This window comes from Oncorhynchus keta, chromosome 5 (genome assembly GCF_023373465.1).
Source record: "Oncorhynchus keta strain PuntledgeMale-10-30-2019 chromosome 5, Oket_V2, whole genome shotgun sequence".
In the NCBI taxonomy this organism is placed as follows: domain Eukaryota; kingdom Metazoa; phylum Chordata; class Actinopteri; order Salmoniformes; family Salmonidae; genus Oncorhynchus; species Oncorhynchus keta.
In genome coordinates this window covers 36,837,824-36,857,903 of record NC_068425.1, presented here as the reverse complement: position 1 = coordinate 36,857,903, position 20,080 = coordinate 36,837,824, and the positions used below count along the sequence as shown (strand labels likewise).

Sequence of the window (20,080 nt, the reverse complement as noted above, 5' to 3'; positions counted from 1 at the left end):
ACATGAGGGGGTCTGGTTAGGGTTAGATCAGGGAGAAGGTGAGGACAGGAGGGAGTCTGGTGGGGGTTAGGGTTGGGGTTGGTGGTGGTCACTGGGTTTTGTAAGTGCTGGGACCCACTGGTATGCCCAGGGAAGGACCCAGGTTGTTGGTTTGAAACAGCCCCTGTGTGCCTTGAGATAATGTATCCTGCTGTACAGGTAGTGAATGGAGAACCCATGTCTGGTCTTGAGATAATGTATCCTGCTGTACAGGTAGTGAATAGAGAACCCATGTCTGGTCTTGAGATAATGTATCCTGCTGTACAGGTAGTGAATGGAGAACCCATGTCTGGTCTTGAGATAATGTATCCTGCTGTACAGGTGAATAGAGAACCCATGTCTGGTCTTGAGATAATGTATCCTGCTGTACAGAGAACCCATGTCTGGTCTTGAGATAATGTATCCTGCTGTACAGAGAACCCATGTCTCGGTCCTTCTGTAGCTCAGTTGGTAGAGCATGGCGCTTGTAACGCCAGGGTAGTGGGTTCGATTCCCGGGACCACCCATACGTAGAATGTATGCACACATGACTGTAAGTCGCTTTGGATAAAAGCGTCTGCTAAATGGCATATATTGCCTTGAGATATTATTATAATGTATCCTGCTGTACAGAGAACCCATGTCTGGTCTTGAGATAATGTATCCTGCTGTACAGAGAACCCATGTCTGGTCTTGAGATAATGTATCCTGCTGTACAGAGAACCCATGTCTGGTCTTGAGATAATGTATCCTGCTGTACAGAGAACCCATGTCTGGTCTTGAGATAATGTATCCTGCTGTACAGAGAACCCATGTCTGGTCTTGAGATAATGTATCCTGCTGTACAGAGAACCCATGTCTGGTCTTGAGATAAACTGTACAGAGAACCCATGTCTGGTCTTGAGATAATGTATCCTGCTGTACAGAGAACCCATGTCTGGTCTTGAGATAATGTATCCTGCTGTACAGAGAACCCATGTCTGGTCTTGAGATAATGTATCCTGCTGTACAGAGAACCCATGTCTGGTTTTGGGCGCTGGCAGTATTGATGGTTGTATTTTAACACGGGTGTCTTTCCTCCTCCCCCTCCTCCTCCTCCTCCCCTCCTCCCCCTCCCCCTCCTCCTCCCCCCTCCTCCCCTCCTCCTCCCCTCCTCCTCCCTCCTCCTCCTCCTCCTCCTCCCTCCTCCCTCCTCCCCTCCTCCCTCCCCCCTCCTCCCTCCTCCCTCCTCCTCCCTCCTCCCTCCTCCTCCTCCTCCTCCTCCTCCTCCCCTCCTCCCCTCCCCCTCCTCCCTCCTCCTCCCTCCTCCTCCTCCTCCTCCCCCTCCTCCTCCTCCCTCCTCCCCTCCTACCTCCCTCCTCCCCCCTCCTCCTCCCCCTCCCCTCCCCCTCCTCCCCTCCCCCCCCTCCCCTCCCCCTCCCTCCCCCTCCCCCTCCTCCTCCCCCTCCTCCTCCCCTCCTCCCTCCTCCTCCTCCTCCCCCTCCCTCCTCCTCCTCCTCTTCCCTCTCCCCTCCTCCCTCCTCCTCCTCCTCCTCCTCCTCCTCCCCTCCTCCTCCCCCCTCCTCCTCCCTCCTCCCTCCCCCCCCTCCTCCCCTCCCTCCCTCCTCCTCCTCCTCCCCCCTCCTCCCTCCTCCTCCTCCTCCTCCTCCCCTCCTCCTCCTCCTCTTCCTCTCTCCTCCCTCCTCCCTCCCCTCCTCCCTCTCCCTCCTCTCCCTCCTCCTCCCTCCTCAGGGTGTGAACCTGTCAGGGGGTCAGAAGCAGAGGGTCAGTCTGGCCAGGGCGGTCTACTGCGACTGTGCTGTCTATCTATTGGACGATCCTCTGTCGGCGGTCGACGCCCACGTGGGCAAACACATCTTCGAGAAGGTTGTCGGGCCCCAGGGAGTCCTCAAGGACAGGGTAAGAGGTCGTAACCCCAAAACAGAGGTCAGGGTTTATAATAGGGATGTGGTTTGGATTTGGTTTACAGTGTGACTCTCTGTGTGTGACTGATTATTGTCTCTGTAGACTCGTGCTGGTGACTCTGTGTGTGTGACTGATTTTGTCTCTGTAGACTCGTGCTGGTGACTCTGTGTGTGTGACTGATTTTTGTCTCTGTAGACTCGTGCTGGTGACTCTGTGTGTGTGACTGATTATTGTCTCTGTAGACTCGTGCTGGTGACTCTGTGTGTGTGACTGATTATTGTCTCTGTAGACTCGTGCTGGTGACTCTGTGTGTGTGACTGATTATTGTCTCTGTAGACTCGTGCTGGTGACTCTGTGTGTGTGACTGATTATTGTCTCTGTAGACTCGTGCTGGTGACTGATTATTGTCTCTGTGTGTGTGACTGATTATTGTCTCTGTAGACTCGTGCTGGTGACTCTGTGTGTGTGACTGATTATTGTCTCTGTAGACTCGTGCTGGTGACTCTGTGTGTGTGACTGATTATTGTCTCTGTAGACTCGTGCTGGTGACTCTGTGTGTGTGACTGATTATTGTCTCTGTAGACTCGTGCTGGTGACTCTGTGTGTGTGACTGATTATTGTCTCTGTAGACTCGTGCTGGTGACTCTGTGTGTGTGACTGATTATTGTCTCTGTAGACTCGTGCTGGTGACTCTGTGTGTGTGACTGATTATTGTCTCTGTAGACTCGTGCTGGTGACTCTGTGTGTGTGACTGATTATTGTCTCTGTAGACTCGTGCTGGTGACTCTCTGTGTGTGTGACTGATTATTGTCTCTGTAGACTCGTGCTGGTGACTCTGTGTGTGTGACTGATTATTGTCTCTGTAGACTCGTGCTGGTGACTCTGTGTGTGACTGATTATTGTCTCTGTAGACTCGTGCTGGTGACTCTGTGTGTGTGATTGATTATTGTCTCTGTAGACTCGTGCTGGTGACTCTGTGTGTGTGACTGATTATTGTCTCTGTAGACTCGTGCTGGTGACTGATTATTGTCTCTGTAGACTCGTGCTGGTGACTCTGTGTGTGTGACTGATTATTGTCTCTGTAGACTCGTGCTGGTGACTCTGTGTGTGTGACTGATTATTGTCTCTGTAGACTCGTGCTGGTGACTCTGTGTGTGTGACTGATTATTGTCTCTGTAGACTCGTGCTGGTGACTCTGTGTGTGTGACTGATTATTGTCTCTGTAGACTCGTGCTGGTGACTCTGTGTGTGTGACTGATTATTGTCTCTGTAGACTCGTGCTGGTGACTCTGTGTGTGTGACTGATTATTGTCTCTGTAGACTCGTGCTGGTGACTCTGTGTGACTGATTATTGTCTCTGTTCGTGCTGGTGACTCTGTGTGTGTGACTGATTATTGTCTCGTTAGACTCGTCCTGGTGCTGTGGGTGACTGATTATTGTCGGGACTACTCGTTAGGGGCGGGACTACTCGTTAGGGGCGGGACTACTCGTTAGGGGCGGGACTACTCGTTATATAGACTTGTTTATACTGTATTATTGACTGTATGTTTGTTTTACTCCATGTTTACTCCATGTTTTACTCCAACACTCTGTGTTGTTGTTGTATCTGTCGAACTGCTTTGCTTTATCTTGGCCAGGTCGCAGTTGTAAATGAGAACTTGTTCTCAACTTGCCTACCTGGTTAAATAAAGGTGAAATAAATAAATAAATAAAATAAAAGGGTCGGGACTACTTGTTAGGGGCGGGACTACTTGTTAGGGGCGGGACTACTCTTCAGGGGCGGGTCTACACGTTAGGGGCGGATCTACTTGTTAGGGGCGGGTCTACTCGTTAGGACAGTGACCGTGTCTTCCTTCAGACACAGTCTAAACAGACCCGACCCAGCTGGTACCTGGTTCCTATTATACAGTCAATGAACTAAACAGACCAGACCCAGCTGGTACCTGGTTCATATTATACAGTCAATGAACGAAACAGACCAGACCCAGCTGGTACCTGGTTCCTATTATACAGTCAATGAACTAAACAGACCAGACCCAGCTGGTATCTGGTTCCTCTACAGTCAATGAACTAAACAGACCAGACCCAGCTGGTACCTGGTTCCTCTACAGTCAATGAACTAAACAGACCAGACCCAGCTGGTACCTGGTTCCTATTATACAGTCAATGAACTAATCAGACCAGACCCAGCTGGTATCTGGTTCCTCTACAGTCAATGAACTAAACAGACCAGACCCAGCTGGTACCTGGTTCCTCTACAGTCAATGAACTAATCAGACCAGACCCAGCTGGTACCTGGTTCCTCTACAGTCAATGAACTAAACAGACCAGACCCAGCTGGTACCTGGTTCCTCTACAGTCAATGAACTAATCAGACCAGACCCAGCTGGTACCTGGTTCCTCTACAGTCAATGAACTAATCAGACCAGACCCAGCTGGTACCTGGTTCCTCTACAGTCAATGAACTAAACAGACCAGACCCAGCTGGTATCTGGTTCCTCTACAGTCAATGAACTAAACAGACCAGACCCAGCTGGTACCTGGTTCATATTATACAGTCAATGAACTAATCAGACCAGACCCAGCTGGTACCTGGTTCCTCTACAGTCAATGAACTAAACAGACCAGACCCAGCTGGTACCTGGTTCCTCTACAGTCAATGAACTAATCAGACCAGACCCAGCTGGTACCTGGTTCATATTATACAGTCAATGAACTAAACAGACCAGACCCAGCTGGTACCTGGTTCCTCTACAGTCAATGAACTAAACAGACCAGACCCAGCTGGTATCTGGTTCATATTATACAGTCAATGAACTAAACAGACCAGACCCAGCTGGTACCTGGTTCATATTATACAGTCAATGAACTAATCAGACCAGACCCAGCTGGTATCTGGTTCCTCTACAGTCAATGAACTAATCAGACCAGACCCAGCTGGTATCTGGTTCATATTATACAGTCAATGAACTAAGGTAAATGGTAAATGGCCTAAGTGAACTATCTTAAATTATCCACCATCTTTGAAACGGACTCAACCTCACAAATCCCCGGCCGTCCAGTCTTCAGTCAGCTGTTCATTCAAAATATACAGTATATGTACTGTATATACACTCAGTGTACAAAACATGGTCTATCCATGACGTAGACTGACCAGGTGAATCCAGGTGTCTTTCCATGACGTAGACTATCCAGGTGAATCCAGGTGTCTTTCCATGACGTAGACTATCCAGGTGAATCCAGGTGTCTTTCCATGACGTAGACTGACCAGGTGAATCCAGGTGTCTTTCCATGAGGTGACCAGGTGAATCCAGGTGAATCCAGGTGTCTTTCCATGACGTAGACTGACCAGGTGAATCCAGGTGTCTTTCCATGACGTAGACTGACCAGGTGAATCCAGGTGTCTTTCCAAGACGTAGACTGACCAGGTGAATCCAGGTGTCTTTCCAAGACTGACCAGGTGAACAGGTGTCTTTCCAGGTGAATCCAGGTGTCAGGTGTCTTTCCATGACGTAGACTGACCAGGTGAATCCAGGTGTCTTTCCATGACGTAGACTGACCAGGTGAATCCAGGTGTCTTTCCAAGACGTAGACTGACCAGGTGAATCCAGGTGTCTTTCCAAGACGTAGACTGACCAGGTGAATCCAGGTGTCTTTCCAAGACGTAGACTGACCAGGTGAATCCAGGTGTCTTTCCAAGACGTAGACTGACCAGGTGAATCCAGGTGTCTTTCCAAGACGTAGACTGACCAGGTGAATCCAGGTGTCTTTCCATGACGTAGACTGACCAGGTGAATCAGGTGTCTTTCCATGACGTAGACTGACCAGGTGAATCCAGGTGTCTTTCCATGACGTAGACTGACCAGGTGAATCCAGGTGTCTTTCCATGACGTAGACTGACCAGGTGAATCCAGGTGTCTTTCCATGACGTAGACTGACCAGGTGAATCCAGGTGTCTTTCCATGACGTAGACTGACCAGGTGAATCCAGGTGTCTTTCCATGACGTAGACTGACCAGGTGAATCCAGGTGTCTTTCCAGGACGTAGACTGACCAGGTGAATCCAGGTGTCTTTCCATGACGCAGACTGACCAGGTGAATCCAGGTGTCTTTCCATGACGTAGACTGACCAGGTGAATCCAGGTGTCTTTCCATGACGTAGACTGACCAGGTGAATCCAGGTGTCTTTCCATGACGCAGACTGACCAGGTGAATCCAGGTGTCTTTCCATGACGTAGACTGACCAGGTGAATCCAGGTGATCCCATATTGATGTCACCTGTTGAATCCACTTCAATCAGTGTAGATGAAGGGGAGGAGACCTGGTTAAAGGAGGATTTTTAAGCCTTGAGACAACTGAGACATGGATTGTGTCTGTGTACCATGTCTATCTTCAATCTGTCAATTCAACTAAAATCCCTTTAATATACTGGATCTATTTAACAAGCCCTACTCTGACCCTCTCTGTGTGTGTGTTTCTGTCTCCGTAGACTCGTGTCCTGGTGACCCACGGTCTGAGCTTCCTGCCCCAGGCAGATCTGATCCTGGTGATGATGGAGGGAGAGATCACTGAGAGGGGCTCCTACCTGGAGCTGATGGCACGTGACGGGGCCTTCGCTGAGTTCCTCAGGACTTACGCCAACAAAGAGCAGGAAGATGACGAATCAGGTGACATATGTTATCTTCGTCATCATCATCATCAGCTAGCTAGCTACATCTCTACACTACAGTCAGTTAATGTATTACATGTAATCAGCAGCTAGCTACATCTCTACACTATAGTCAGTTAATTTATTACATGTAATCAGTTACTTCCCAACCCTGCCTTTCACTATCGTTTTTCTATTTAATGTATTTTTACGTTTGTCTCTTTCTCATCTCCCTCATCTCTCTCTTCTCTCTCCTTCACTCGTGTCTTTCTCTCTTCTCTTCTCTCTCTTTCTCTTCTCTCTCTCCTTCTCTCTTCTTCTCTCTCTCCTCTCTTTTCTCTCTCTCTTCTCTCTCCTTCACTCTCTCTCCTTCGCTCTCTCTCTCTTTCGCTCTCTCTCTCTTTCGCTCTCTCTTACGCTCTCTCTCCTCTCTCTCTCTCCCTTCACTGTGTCTCTCTCTCCTTTGTGCTCTCTCTCACGCTCTCCTTTGCTCTCTCTCTCGCTCTCTCGCTCTCCTTTGCTCTCTCTCTCTCTCTCTCTCTCTCGCTCTCCTCTTCTCTCTCTCTCTCTCTCTCTCGCTCTCCTTTGCTCTCTCTCGCTCTCTTTGCTCTCTCTCTCGCTCTCCTTTGCTCTCTCTCTCTCGCTCTCCTTTGCTCTCTCTCTCGCTCTCTCGCTCTCCTTTTCTCTCTCTCTCTCTCTCTCTCTCTCTCTCTCTTTGCTCTCTCTCTCTCGCTCTCCTTTGCTCTCTCTGTGCTCTCGCTCTCCTTTGCTCTCTCATGTCTCTCTCTCTCGCTCTCCTTTGCTCTCTCATGTGCTCTCTCTCTCTCTCTCCTTTGCTCTCTCTCTCTCGCTCTCCTTTGCTCTCTCTCTTGTGCTCTCTCGCTCTCCTTTGCTCTCTCATGTGCTCTCTCTCTCTCTCGCTCTCCTTTGCTCTCTCTCTTGTGCTCTCTCGCTCTCCTTTGCTCTCTCATGTGCTCTCTCTCTCTCTCTCGCTCTCCTTTGCTCTCTCTCTTGTGCTCTCTCGCTCTCCTTTGCTCTCTCATGTGCTCTCTCTCTCTCTCATTCTCCTCTTTCATTCTCCTTCTTTCTCTCTTTCTTTCATCCCCCTTTTTTGTCCTGTCTGCCATTCAGAAGAGGGGAGGGAGGAGGATACTGAAGGTTTGATTGGTTGTCTGTCCCCCTAGGAGACTTGGGTTGTGTCCCAAATGGAACCATATTCACTATGTAGTGTACTTGTTTGGACCAGAGCCATATGAGTTCTATGTAGGGAATAGATCGCCATCTGGGACACAGCCTTGGTTTAGTCAGGGTCTCTATCCTAATACAGGCTACCTCTCCTTGTCTCCTCCCTATTTCCCTTAACAAACACTACTGATCTGGACTGGTAGCTTTGTTCCACCCTCTTGATCTGTTAGCAGAGCACAGGGGTCAGGATGGGGTCAGGCTACAGGACTGGTGTGGAGATAAAAAATAAATAAATGATTGGTTTAGTTGGGTGGAATTCCAGGAATTATTTTTCACATCAGTATCTCTGATTTCAGATTGTCACTCTTATCTGAGGGTATGAGGTCACTCTGGTATGAGGGTATGAGGTCACGAGGTCACTGGTATGAGGTCACTGATCTGAGGGTATGAGGTCACTGGTATGAGGTCACTGATCTGAGGGTGTGAGGTCACTCTGATCTGAGGGTATGAGGTCTCGAGGTCACTGGTATGAGGTCACTGATCTGAGGGTATGAGGTCACTTTGATATGAGGGTATGAGGTCACTCTGGTATGAGGGTATGAGGTCACTGATCTGAGGGTATGAGGTCACTGATCTAAGGGTATGAGGTCACTCTGATCTGAGGCTATGAGACAAGGGTGGTAGGCCATGTAAAGGTTGTGTAAAGATGGCCCTGCAGTATGGACACACAGACAGCCTGGCTCATGCATGTGTTTGCATGTCAGCTACACTACAGCAGCACTCAGAGAAAACACAGGTCCTCCTGGTCCAAGCCCATGTTGTTTTCAACTCTACAACCTGACACTGTGATGTGTGGGTTCTGGGCTGGGAGGAGGGCTGATTGAGTGATGAAGGCTGGGAGGAGGGCTGATTGAGTGATGATGGCTGGGAGGAGGGCTGATTGAGTGATGATGGCTGGGAGGAGGGCTGATTGAGTGATGATGGCTGGGAGGAGGGCTGATTGAGTGATGATGGCTGGGAGGAGGGCTGATTGAGTGATGATGGCTGGGAGGAGGGCTGATTGAGTGATGATGGCTGGGAGGAGGGCTGATTGAGTGATGATGGCTGGGAGGAGGGCTGATTGAGTGATGATGGCTGGGAGGAGGGCTGATTGAGTGATGATGGCTGGGAGGAGGGCTGATTGAGTGATGATGGCTGGGAGGAGGGCTGATTGAGTGATGATGGCTGATTGGATGATGGCTGGGAGGAGGCTGATTGAGTGATGATGGCTGGGAGGAGGGCTGATTGAGTGATGATGGCTGGGAGGAGGGCTGATTGAGTGATGATGGCTGGGAGGAGGGCTGATTGAGTGATGATGGCTGGGAGGAGGGCTGATTGAGTGATGATGGCTGGGAGGAGGGCTGATTGAGTGATGATGGCTGGGAGGAGGGCTGATTGAGTGATGATGGCTGGGAGGAGGGCTGATTGAGTGATGATGGCTGGGAGGAGGGCTGATTGAGTGATGATGGCTGGGAGGAGGGCTGATTGAGTGATGATGGTGGGAGGAGAGCTGATTGAGTGATGATGGCTGGGAGGAGGGCTGATTGAGTGATGATGGCTGGGAGGAGGGCTGATTGAGTGATGATGGCTGGGAGGAGGGCTGATTGAGAGATGATGGCTGGGCAATGGGCTGAGGCTGTGAGGTGGCTGGGGTTGGGTGGGGATGATCCTGGGGGTCTGATTGGGTGATGATGGCTGGAAGGAACTGATTGAGATGATGGCTGGGAGGAGGGATGATTTGATGAGTTTGGGAGGAGGGCTGATTTCTGATGATGGCTGGGAATGGTACTGATTTATGATGGCTGGGAAACTGAGGTTGAGGTTATGGGTGGGGCTGCATCTGGGGTTGAGTGTGAAGGGGAAGGAAGATGAGATTCAGAATTTCACAGTTTTTGAAATGAGCATTTGAATGGGTTTTACAATGGATGAAACCAGTTGAGTTATAAATCTTGTCAAGGGTTTGAAGACACAGAAGCACTTTTTACCATGAGCATGGGGTGATGTTTAAAACATTTAGTTGTGACAACACGGAGAGTTTATCTCACTTAGAACATGATATCAGTGATGCTGGATGGATACCCTGGTATCATCATGATATCAGTGATATCACCATGGTTGATAACATGATATCAGTGATGCTGGATGGATATATCATTACAACATGATATCAGTGATGCTGGATGGATCATTATAACATGATATCAGTGATGCTGGATGGATACCCTGGTTGGTATCATTACAACATGGTATCAGTGATGCTGGTTGGATACCCTGGTTGGTATCATTACAACATGATATCAGTGATGCTGGATGGATACCCTGGTTGGTATCATTATAACATGATATCAGTGATTCTGGATACCCTGGTTGGTATCATTACAACATGATATCAGTGATGCTGGATGGACACCCTGGTTGGTATCAGTATAACATGGTATCAGTTATGCTGGTTGGATACCCTGGTTGGTATCATTACAACATGATATCAGTGATGCTGGATGGATACCCTGGTTGGTATCATTATAACATGATATCAGTGATTCTGGATACCCTGGTTGGTATCATTATAACATGGTATCAGTGATGCTGGATGGATATCCTGGTTGGTATCATTATAACATGATATCCGTGATGCTGGATGGATACCCTGGTTGAAATCATTACAACATGATATCAGTGATGCTGGATGGATTCCCTGGTATTATATTATAACATGATATCAGTGATGCTGGATGGATACCCTGGTTGGTATCATTACAACATGATATCAGTGATGCTGGATACCCTGGTTGGTATCATTATAACATGATATCAGTGATGCTGGATGGATACCCTGGTTGAAATCATTACAACATGATATCAGTGATGCTGGATGGATTCCCTGGTATTATATTATAACATGATATCAGTGATGCTGGATGGATACCCTGGTTGGTATCATTACAACATGGTATCAGTGATGCTGGATACCCTGGTTGGTATCATTATAACATGATATCAGTGATGCTGGATGGATACCCTGGTTGGTATCATTACAACGTGATATCAGTGATGCTGGATGGACACCCTGGTTGGTATCATTATAACGTGATATCAGTGATGCTGGATGGATACCCTGGTTGGTATCATTACAACATGATATCAGTGATGCTGGATGGACACCCTGGTTGGTATCATTATAACATGATATCAGTTATGCTGGATGGATACCCTGGTTGGTATCATACAACATGATATCAGTGATGCTGGATGGATACCCTGGTTGGTATCATTACAACATGGTATCAGTGATGCTGGTTGGATACCCTGGTTGGTATCATTACAGCATGATATCAGTGATGCTGGATGGACACCCTGGTTGGTATCATTATAACATGGTATCAGTTATGCTGGTTGGATACCCTGGTTGGTATCATTATAACATGGTATCAGTTATGCTGGTTGGATACCCTGGTTGGTATCATTACAACATGATATCAGTGATGCTGTTTGGATACCCTGGTCGGTATCATGATAACATGATATCAGTGATGCTGGTTGGATACCCTGGTTGGTATCATTACAACATGGTATCAGTGATGCTGGTTGGATACCCTGGTTGGTATCATTATAACATATCAGTGATGCTGGATGGATAACCTGGTCGGTATCATTATAACATGATATCAGTGATGCTGGATGGATAGTGCACGACTTACCTATTCCCTATATAATGCACTACTTTTGACCCGGGGCCCCATATACCCAATCAAAAGTAGTGCACTATTTAGGGAATAGGGTGCATTTGGGAAACATCCTTATGCTGTATAAAGAAGTGTTTCAGACATACAGACGGTAGGACTTCCTCGCTACGAGCCACTCCACTGTTTATACAACTCTTAAAGTTCAGTTGAACTATAGGACATCTAAAGATGTGTTGAATTAAGTTCTCTCCAGTTCAGGACTCCAGCTCTGGTTTGGTTTGCTAACTGTAGCTGGATGTCAGGATGAAGCGTCTTGGTTACAGCTGAGATATTCAACCCCCCTTCCTGGATTAAGATCCCTGGTGCCTAAATTGTTTTGTGTGTTTTTTTTGTTTTGGAAACAGCGCCCCCTTGGGTGCACTTCCGGTAATACCGTACACCTCAGTATGGTACAGAAACAGTATGACATTCAGGGGAGGTTGGGTTAAACCACCGGAAAACACATTTCAGTTGAATGCATTCAGTTGTACAACGGACTAGGTATCTCCTCTCCCTTTTCCCATCTGGATACTGCTCAACCCTGCTCCTTAGTTTCTATCCTAGTAGTTAAGGTTAGGATTGGGGCGTGGGGATCTGACCTGAGACCACTGCTAAAGGGCAGGTGTTTCCCTGGAGCTGTTCTGACCCTGCTTTGTGCTAATGCTGCTAGGGTTATTCTAGCTGTGTGTGTGTGTTTTGAGTCTAGAGTGTGTGATGTACTCCCTATAGTCAGTGAAAGGTCTGACCAGGTGTCTGTCTCTTCTCTGGGATGTCTAGACTCTGCACCAAAGAGAGGACTGGAGAATGGACTTCCTGCTGCTGTGATTGGGTGAGTGAACACTCCACAACATCTCAAATCTCTGGCACACTCTCTCTGTCTCTCTGTCTCCAGTCAGGACCATACAACCCCTCTCTCTCTCTCTCTCTCTCTCTCTCTCTCTCTCTCTCTCTCTCTGTCTCTGTCTCTGTCTCTGTCTCTCTGTCTCTCTGTCTCCAGTCAGGACCATACCAGTACAACCCTCTCTCTGTCTCTGTCTCTGTCTCTCTGTCTCTCTGTGTCTCCAGTGACCATACCAGTCTCTCTCTCTCTCTGTCTCTCTCTCTCTCTGTTTCTCCAGTCAGAACCATACCAGTACATCAGCAGTGAGGACAGAAGGAGAGGTCCTGGGGAAGAAGGCCAAGAACGCTGAGGTGGGGAGAATCACAGAGGCTGACAAGGCCAACACCGGGCGGGTAAGAGGCTGTGTGTGAGATCTTAAGTGACTCCCTATTAACAGTCAATGTAGTATACCAGAGCCTCAGAGCAACTGTCCATCTCTTACATTGAATCTCTCTCTTCTCTTTTGGTCTCTCTCACGCTTTTTTTCTCTTTCTCTCTTTTCTTGGTCTCTCTTTCTTTCTCTCTTTCCTCTCTTCTCTTGGTCTCTTTCTCTCCCTCGCTCTCTGTCTCTGTCTTTCTCTCCTCTCTGTTCTTGGTCTCTCTCTTTCTCTCTCTCTCCCCCTCCCTCTCTCTCCCCCTCCCTCTTCCTTTTTCTCCCTCTCTCTCTCCCCCTCCTCTCCCTCTCTCTCTCGCTCTCTCCCCCTCCTCTCTCTCTATCCCCCTCCCTCTCTCTCCCCCTCCCTCTCTCTCTCTCCCCCTCCTCTCTCCCCCTCCTCTCTCCCCCCTCTCTCCCCCTCTCTCCTCTCTCTCTCTCTCTCTCTCTCTCTCTCTCTCTCTCTCTCTCTCTCTCTCTCTCTCTCTCTCTCTCCCCCTCCCTTTCTCTCTCTCTCTCCCCCTCCCTTTCTCTCTCTCCCCCTCCCTTTCTCTCTCTCCTCCTCCTCTCTCTCTCTAGGTGAAGTTGTCAGTATTCTGGGAGTATATGAAGGCTATAGGGGTGGTGTTGTCCTGCGTCAGTATCTTCCTGTTCTTCAGTCACCACTTCGCCTCTCTCTTCTCTAACTACTGGCTCAGTCTGTGGACTGACGACCCAGTCGTCAACGGAACCCAGCCCAGCAGAGAGATGAGACTGGGGGTGTACGGAGCTCTGGGGGCCTCACAGGGTAAGGACGGTGGTGTGTGTTAGTCTCTGTGTCTGTGGGTGGTATCCTGGTCTGTCTACAAGTCTTTATGTTCAACTCTCTCCCTTCCTCTCTCTTCTCCCAATTCCCCCCTCCCCTTGCTCTCCTTCCCCTCTCTTTTTCTCCTTCTCCCCAAACCCCTTCCCCACTCTCTTCTCCCCCCCTCTCTCCCCTACTCCCCATACCCTCGCTCTCCTCCCCCTCGCTCTTCCCCCTTCTCACCATACCCCCCTCTCCTCCCCCCATACCCCCTTTCCCACTCTCCTCCCCCTCTCTGTCTCCTACTCCCCATACCCCCCTCCCCTCGCTCTCCACCCCCTCGCTCTTTCCTCTTCTCCTCCACCCCTCCCTCTTTCCTCTTCTCCTCATCCCCCATTCCCTCTCTCTCTCACCATACCCCCCCCCTCTCTCTCACCATACCCCCCCTCTCCCCCTCTCTCTCTCCCCTCATACCCCCTTCCCCCTCTCTCTCCCCTCAAACCCCCTTCCCCCCCTCTCTCTCACCATACCCCCCCTCTCCTCCCCCTCTCTCTCCCCATACCCCATCTCTCAGGCATAGCTGTGTTCTGCTACTCCATCTCTGTCTCTATCGGTGGTATATTAGCATCACGCTACCTCCACCAGTCCATGCTGTACAACGTACTGCGCTCCCCCATGTCCTTCTTCGAGCGCACCCCCAGCGGTAACCTGGTGAACCGTTTCTCCAAGGAGACAGACACCATTGACTCTATCATCCCAAGGTTTTTACAGAAAATATTTAGATATATATTTGTACAGAAAATCCTTAAATTATTATTATTATTTTCTTAAAGTTGTCGATTTTATTATGTCTGTATAACATTTTTGTGTATTGTGTTTTTATGAAAATATGAAATTCTCTGAAATTTGTGTGTTGCCTGCTGTTGGTACCATGTAATGCTGCCTTATCTCTCCTCTCCCCAGTATCATTAAGATGTTCATGGGCTCCATGTTCAACGTAGTAGGATCCTGTGTGGTCATACTGATCGCTACTCCACTAGTGGCTATTATCATACCTCCTCTGGGGATACTCTACTTCTTTGTCCAGGTGGGTTGCTGAGGGGGGGGCGGGGTTAGAGAGAGAGGGGTGTGAGAGAGGGGGAAGGGTTAGAGAGAGAGGATGGGTGGGGGAAAGAGTGAGTTAGAGAGAGGGGGGGTGTGAGAGAGAGGGGGTGTGAGAGAGGGGTGTGTGTGAAAGAGAGCGGGGGGGTAGAGAGAGAGAGAGAGGGGGATGAGAGAGATCCCTCTCTCCCTACTCATTGTTATTTTATCTCCCTCCATATCATCCCTCCATCACATCCCTCCATCACATCCCTCCATCTCATCCCTCCATGTCATCCCTCCATGTCATCCCTCCATATCATCCCTCCATCTCATCCCTCCATGCTCATCCCTCCATATCATCCCTCCATCACATCCCTCCATGTCATCCCTCCATCTCATCCCTCCATGTCATCCCTCCATATCATCCCTCCATGTCATCCCTCCATATCATCCCTCCATGTCATCCCTCCATGTCATCCCTCCATCTCATCCCTCCATGTCATCCCTCCATATCATCCCTCCATGTCATCCCTCCATCTCATCCCTCCATGTCATCCCTCCATGTCATCCCTCCATGTCATCCCTCCATCACATCCCTCCATGTCATCCCCCATTACATCCCTCCATGTCATCCCTCCATCATGTCATCCCTCCATCACATCCCTCCATGTCATCCCTCCATCACATCCCTCCATGTCATCCCTCCATCACATCCCTCCATCACATCCCTCCATGTCATCCCTCCATCTCATCCCTCCATGTCATCCCTCCATGTCATCCCTCCATCACATCCCTCCATGTCATCCCTCCATCACATCCCTCCATGTCATCCCTCCATGTCATCCCTCCGTGTCATCCCTCCATCACATCCCTCCATGCTCATCCCTCCATGTCATCCCTCCATCACATCCCTCCATCACATCCCTCCATCACATCCTCTGTGTCATCCCTCCATCCCTCCGTGTCATCCCTCCGTGTCATCCCTCCATCATCATCCCTCCATGTCATCCCTCCATGTCATCCCTCCATGTCATCCCTCCATCACATCCCTCCGTGTCATCCCTCCATCACATCCCTCCGTGTCATCCCTCCATGTCATCCCTCCATGTCATCCCTCCATGTCATCCCTCCATGTCATCCCTCCATGTCATCCCTCCGTGTCATCCCTCCATCTCATCCCTCCGTGTCATCCCTCCGTGTCATCCCTCCGTGTCATCCCTCCATCACATCCCTCCGTGTCATCCCTCCATCATCCCTCCGTGTCATCCCTCCATGTCATCCCTCCATGTCATCCCTCCATGTCATCCCTCCATGTCATCCCTCCATCCCACATCCCTCCATCTGTCATCCCTCCATCACATCCCTCCGTGTCATCCCTCCATGTCATCCCTCCGTGTCATCCTCTCATCCCTCCATGTCATCCCTCCATGTCATCCCTCCATGTCATCCCTCCATCACATCCCTCCATGTCATCCCTCCATCACATCCCTCCGTGTCATCCCTCCGTGTCATCCCTCCGTGTCATCCCTCCGTGTCATCCCTCCGTGTCATCCCTCCATGTCATCCCTCCGTGTCATCCCTCCATCACATCCCTCCATGTCATCCCTCCATCACATCCCTCCGTGTCATCCCTCCATCACATCCCTCCATGTCATCCCTCCGTGTCATCCCTCCGTGTCATCCCTCCATGTCATCCCTCCGTGTCATCCCTCCATGTCATCCCTCCATGTCATCCCTCCATCACATCCCTCCGTGTCATCCCTCCATCACATCCCTCCATGTCATCCCTCCATGTCATCCCTCCGTGTCATCCCTCCATGTCATCCCTCCATGTCATCCCTCCATGTCATCCCTCCATGTCATCCCTCCATGTCATCCCTCCGTGTCATCCCTCCATCATCCCTCCATGTCATCCCTCCATCACATCCCTCCGTGTCATCCCTCCATCACATCCCTCCATGTCATCCCTCCGTGTCATCCCTCCATGTCATCCCTCCATCACATCCCTCCGTGTCATCCCTCCGTGTCATCCCTCCATGTCATCCCTCCATCACATCCCTCCATGTCATCCCTCCATGTCATCCCTCCATCATCCCTCCATGTCATCCCTCCATCTCATCCCTCCGTGTCATCCCTCCATGTCATCCCTCCGTGTCATCCCTCCGTGTCACATCCCTCTGTGTCATCCCTCCCTCATCCCTCCATGTCATCCCTCCGTGTCATCCCTCCATCCATCCCTCTGTGTCATCCCTCCGTGTCATCCCTCCGTGTCATCCCTCCATGTCATCCCTCCATGTCATCCCTCCATGTCATCCCTCCGTGTCATCCCTCCGTGTCATCCCTCCATCACATCCCTCCATCATCCCTCCATCACATCCCTCCATCACATCCCTCCATGTCATCCCTCCGTGTCATCCCTCCGTGTCATCCCTCCGTGTCATCCCTCCATGTCATCCCTCCGTGTCATCCCTCCATGTCATCCCTCCGTGTCATCCCTCCATGTCATCCCTCCGTGTCATCCCTCCATCACATCCCTCCATGTCATCCCTCCATCTCATCCCTCCATGTCATCCCTCCGTGTCATCCCTCCGTGTCATCCCTCCGTGTCATCCCTCCATCACATCCCTCCGTGTCATCCCTCCATCTCATCCCTCCATGTCATCCCTCCGTGTCATCCCTCCATCTCATCCCTCCGTGTCATCCCTCCATCTCATCCCTCCGTGTCATCCCTCCATCACATCCCTCCGTGTCATCCCTCCATCTCATCCCTCCATGTCATCCCTCTATGTCATCCCTCCATGTCATCCCTCCGTGTCATCCCTCCGTGTCATCCCTCCATCTAATCCCTCTGTGTCATCCCTCCGTGTCATCCCTCCCCACAGCGTTTCTACGTGGCGTCGTCTCGTCAGTTGAAGCGTCTGGAGTCGGTCAGTCGCTCCCCGGTCTACACACACTTCAACGAGACGTTGCTAGGCGCCAGCGTCATCCGAGCCTTTGGGGAGCAGGAACGCTTCATCAGGGAGAGTGACGGTCGAGTTGACCACAACCAGAAAGCATACTACCCCAGCATCGTAGCCAACCGGTGAGGAGCGCGGTCACACACGCACACCTTTATTGGTTGAATCAATAAGTCATGTTGAGATATAAAATATTTTTAAAGCAAAATCCAAACTAATGAGACCTGGTCAACATTTATAGCAGGTACTATTAACATTCACCTGCGTCTGGAGTTTGTAGGGAACTGTACCGTAATGTCTCTAATATCTCTGTGTGTTGTAGGTGGCTGGCGGTGCGTCTGGAGTTTGTAGGGAACTGTACCGTAATGTCTCTAATATCTCTGTGTTGTAGGTGGCTGGCGGTGCGTCTGGAGTTTGTAGGGAACTGTACCGTGATGTTTCTAATATCTCTGTGTTGTAGGTGGCTGGCGGTGCGTCTGGGAGGGAACTGTACCGTAATGTTTCTAATATCTCTGTGTGTTGTAGGTGGCTGGCGGTGCGTCTGGAGTTTGTAGGGAACTGTACCGTAATGTCTCTAATATCTCTGTGTTGTAGGTGGCTGGCGGTGCGTCTGGAGGGAACTGTACCGTAATGTCTCTAATATCTCTGTGTTGTAGGTGGCTGGTGGTGCGTCTGGAGTTTGTAGGGAACTGTACCGTAATGTCTCTAATATCTCTCTGTGTTGTAGGTGGCTGGCGGTGCGTCTGGAGTTTGTAGGGAACTGTACCGTAATGTCTCTAATATCTCTCTGTGTTGTAGGTGGCTGGCGGTGCGTCTGGAGTTTGTAGGGAACTGTACCGTGATGTTTCTAATATCTCTGTGTTGTAGGTGGCTGGCGGTGCGTCTGGAGGGAACTGTACCGTAATGTTTCTAATATCTCTCTGTGTTGTAGGTGGCTGGCGGTGCGTCTGGAGTTTGTAGGGAACTGTACCGTAATGTCTCTAATATCTCTCTGTGTTGTAGGTGGCTGGCGGTGCGTCTGGAGTTTGTAGGGAACTGTACCGTGATGTTTCTAATATCTCTGTGTTGTAGGTGGCTGGCGGTGCGTCTGGAGTTTGTAGGGAACTGTACCGTAATGTCTCTAATATCTCTCTGTGTTGTAGGTGGCTGGCGGTGCGTCTGGAGTTTGTAGGGAACTGTACCGTAATGTCTCTAATATCTCTGTGTTGTAGGTGGCTGGCGGTGCGTCTGGAGTTTGTAGGGAACTGTATCGTAATGTTTGCTGCTCTGTTTGCTGTGATGGCCAGAGAGAGCCTCAGCCCTGGGATCATGGGCCTGTCCATCTCATACGCACTACAGGTCAGTAACGTGGTGTGTGTGTGTGTGTGTGTGTGTGTGTGTGTGTGTGTGTGTGTGTGTAAAGTGTATTTCTGTGTGTGTGTGTGTGTGTGTGTCCTGTGTGTGTGTGTGTTGTGTGTGTGTCCTGTGTGTGTGTGTGTGTGTGTGTTGTTTCCTGTTTTTAAAAAACGGTTTGTTTCAAGCCGGTCAGTCCGGGTAGCCCCCTCCCTTAACCCCCTCCCCCAGGTTGTTTAAAACAGGCAGTCCTGAATGAGGATCTTCAAGTTAAAGATGGTCCCTGTCAGTCCTGAGAGCCCAGGTTGTTTAACCCTGTCAGTCCTGAGAGCCCAGGTTGTTTAACCCTGTCAGTCCTGAGAGCCCCAGGTTGTTTAACCCTGTCCCTGAGAGCCCAGGTTGTTTAACCCTGTCAGTCCTGAGAGCCCTGTTGAGCCCAGGTTGTTTAACCCTGTCAGTCCTGAGAGCCCAGGTTGTTTAACCCTGTCAGTCCTGAGAGTTTAACCCCCAGGTTGTTTAACCCTATCAGTCCTGAGAGCCCAGGTTGTTTAACCCTATCAGTCCTGAGAGCCCAGGTTGTTTAACCCTGTCAGTCCTGAGAGCCCAGGTTGTTTAACCCTGTCAGTCCTGAGAGCCCAGGTTGTTTAACCCTGTCAGTCCTGAGAGCCCAGGTTGTTTAACCCTGTCAGTCCTGAGAGCCCAGGTTGTTTAACCCTGTCAGTCCTGAGAGCCCAGGTTGTTTAACCCTGTCAGTCCTGAGAGCCCAGGTTGTTTAACCCTGTCAGTCCTGAGAGCCCAGGTTGTTTAACCCTGTCAGTCCTGAGAGCCCAGGTTGTTTAACCCTGTCAGTCCTGAGAGCCCAGGTTGTTTAACCCTGTCAGTCCTGAGAGCCCAGGTTGTTTAACCCTGTCAGTCCTGAGAGCCCAGGTTGTTTAACCCTGTCAGTCCTGAGAGCCCAGGTTGTTTAACCCTGTCAGTCCTGAGAGCCCAGGTTGTTTAACCCTGTCAGTCCTGAGAGCCCAGGTTGTTTAACCCTGTCAGTCCTGAGAGCCCAGGTTGTTTAACCCTGTCAGTCCTGAGAGCCCAGGTTGTTTAACCCTGTCAGTCCTGAGAGCCCAGGTTGTCAGTCCTGAGAGCCCCCTGTCAGTCCTGAGA

At 50.1% G+C, this 20,080-nt stretch overlaps 1 protein-coding gene across 1 annotated transcript in view; it reads left to right on the top strand.

Moving 5' to 3' along the window:
- Positions 1-20,080, top strand: part of abcc1 (ATP-binding cassette, sub-family C (CFTR/MRP), member 1) — a 95,762-nt gene that overhangs the window by 41,624 nt on the left and 34,058 nt on the right. The window contains exons 19-28 of the mRNA XM_052519810.1: positions 1,750-1,917; positions 6,412-6,589; positions 7,702-7,728; positions 12,294-12,345; positions 12,635-12,749; positions 13,349-13,556; positions 14,128-14,314; positions 14,517-14,640; positions 17,519-17,718; positions 18,805-18,931. Of these exons, the coding sequence (XP_052375770.1) occupies positions 1,750-1,917; positions 6,412-6,589; positions 7,702-7,728; positions 12,294-12,345; positions 12,635-12,749; positions 13,349-13,556; positions 14,128-14,314; positions 14,517-14,640; positions 17,519-17,718; positions 18,805-18,931 (1,386 nt within the window). The remainder of the gene's footprint in view (positions 1-1,749; positions 1,918-6,411; positions 6,590-7,701; positions 7,729-12,293; positions 12,346-12,634; positions 12,750-13,348; positions 13,557-14,127; positions 14,315-14,516; positions 14,641-17,518; positions 17,719-18,804; positions 18,932-20,080) is intronic.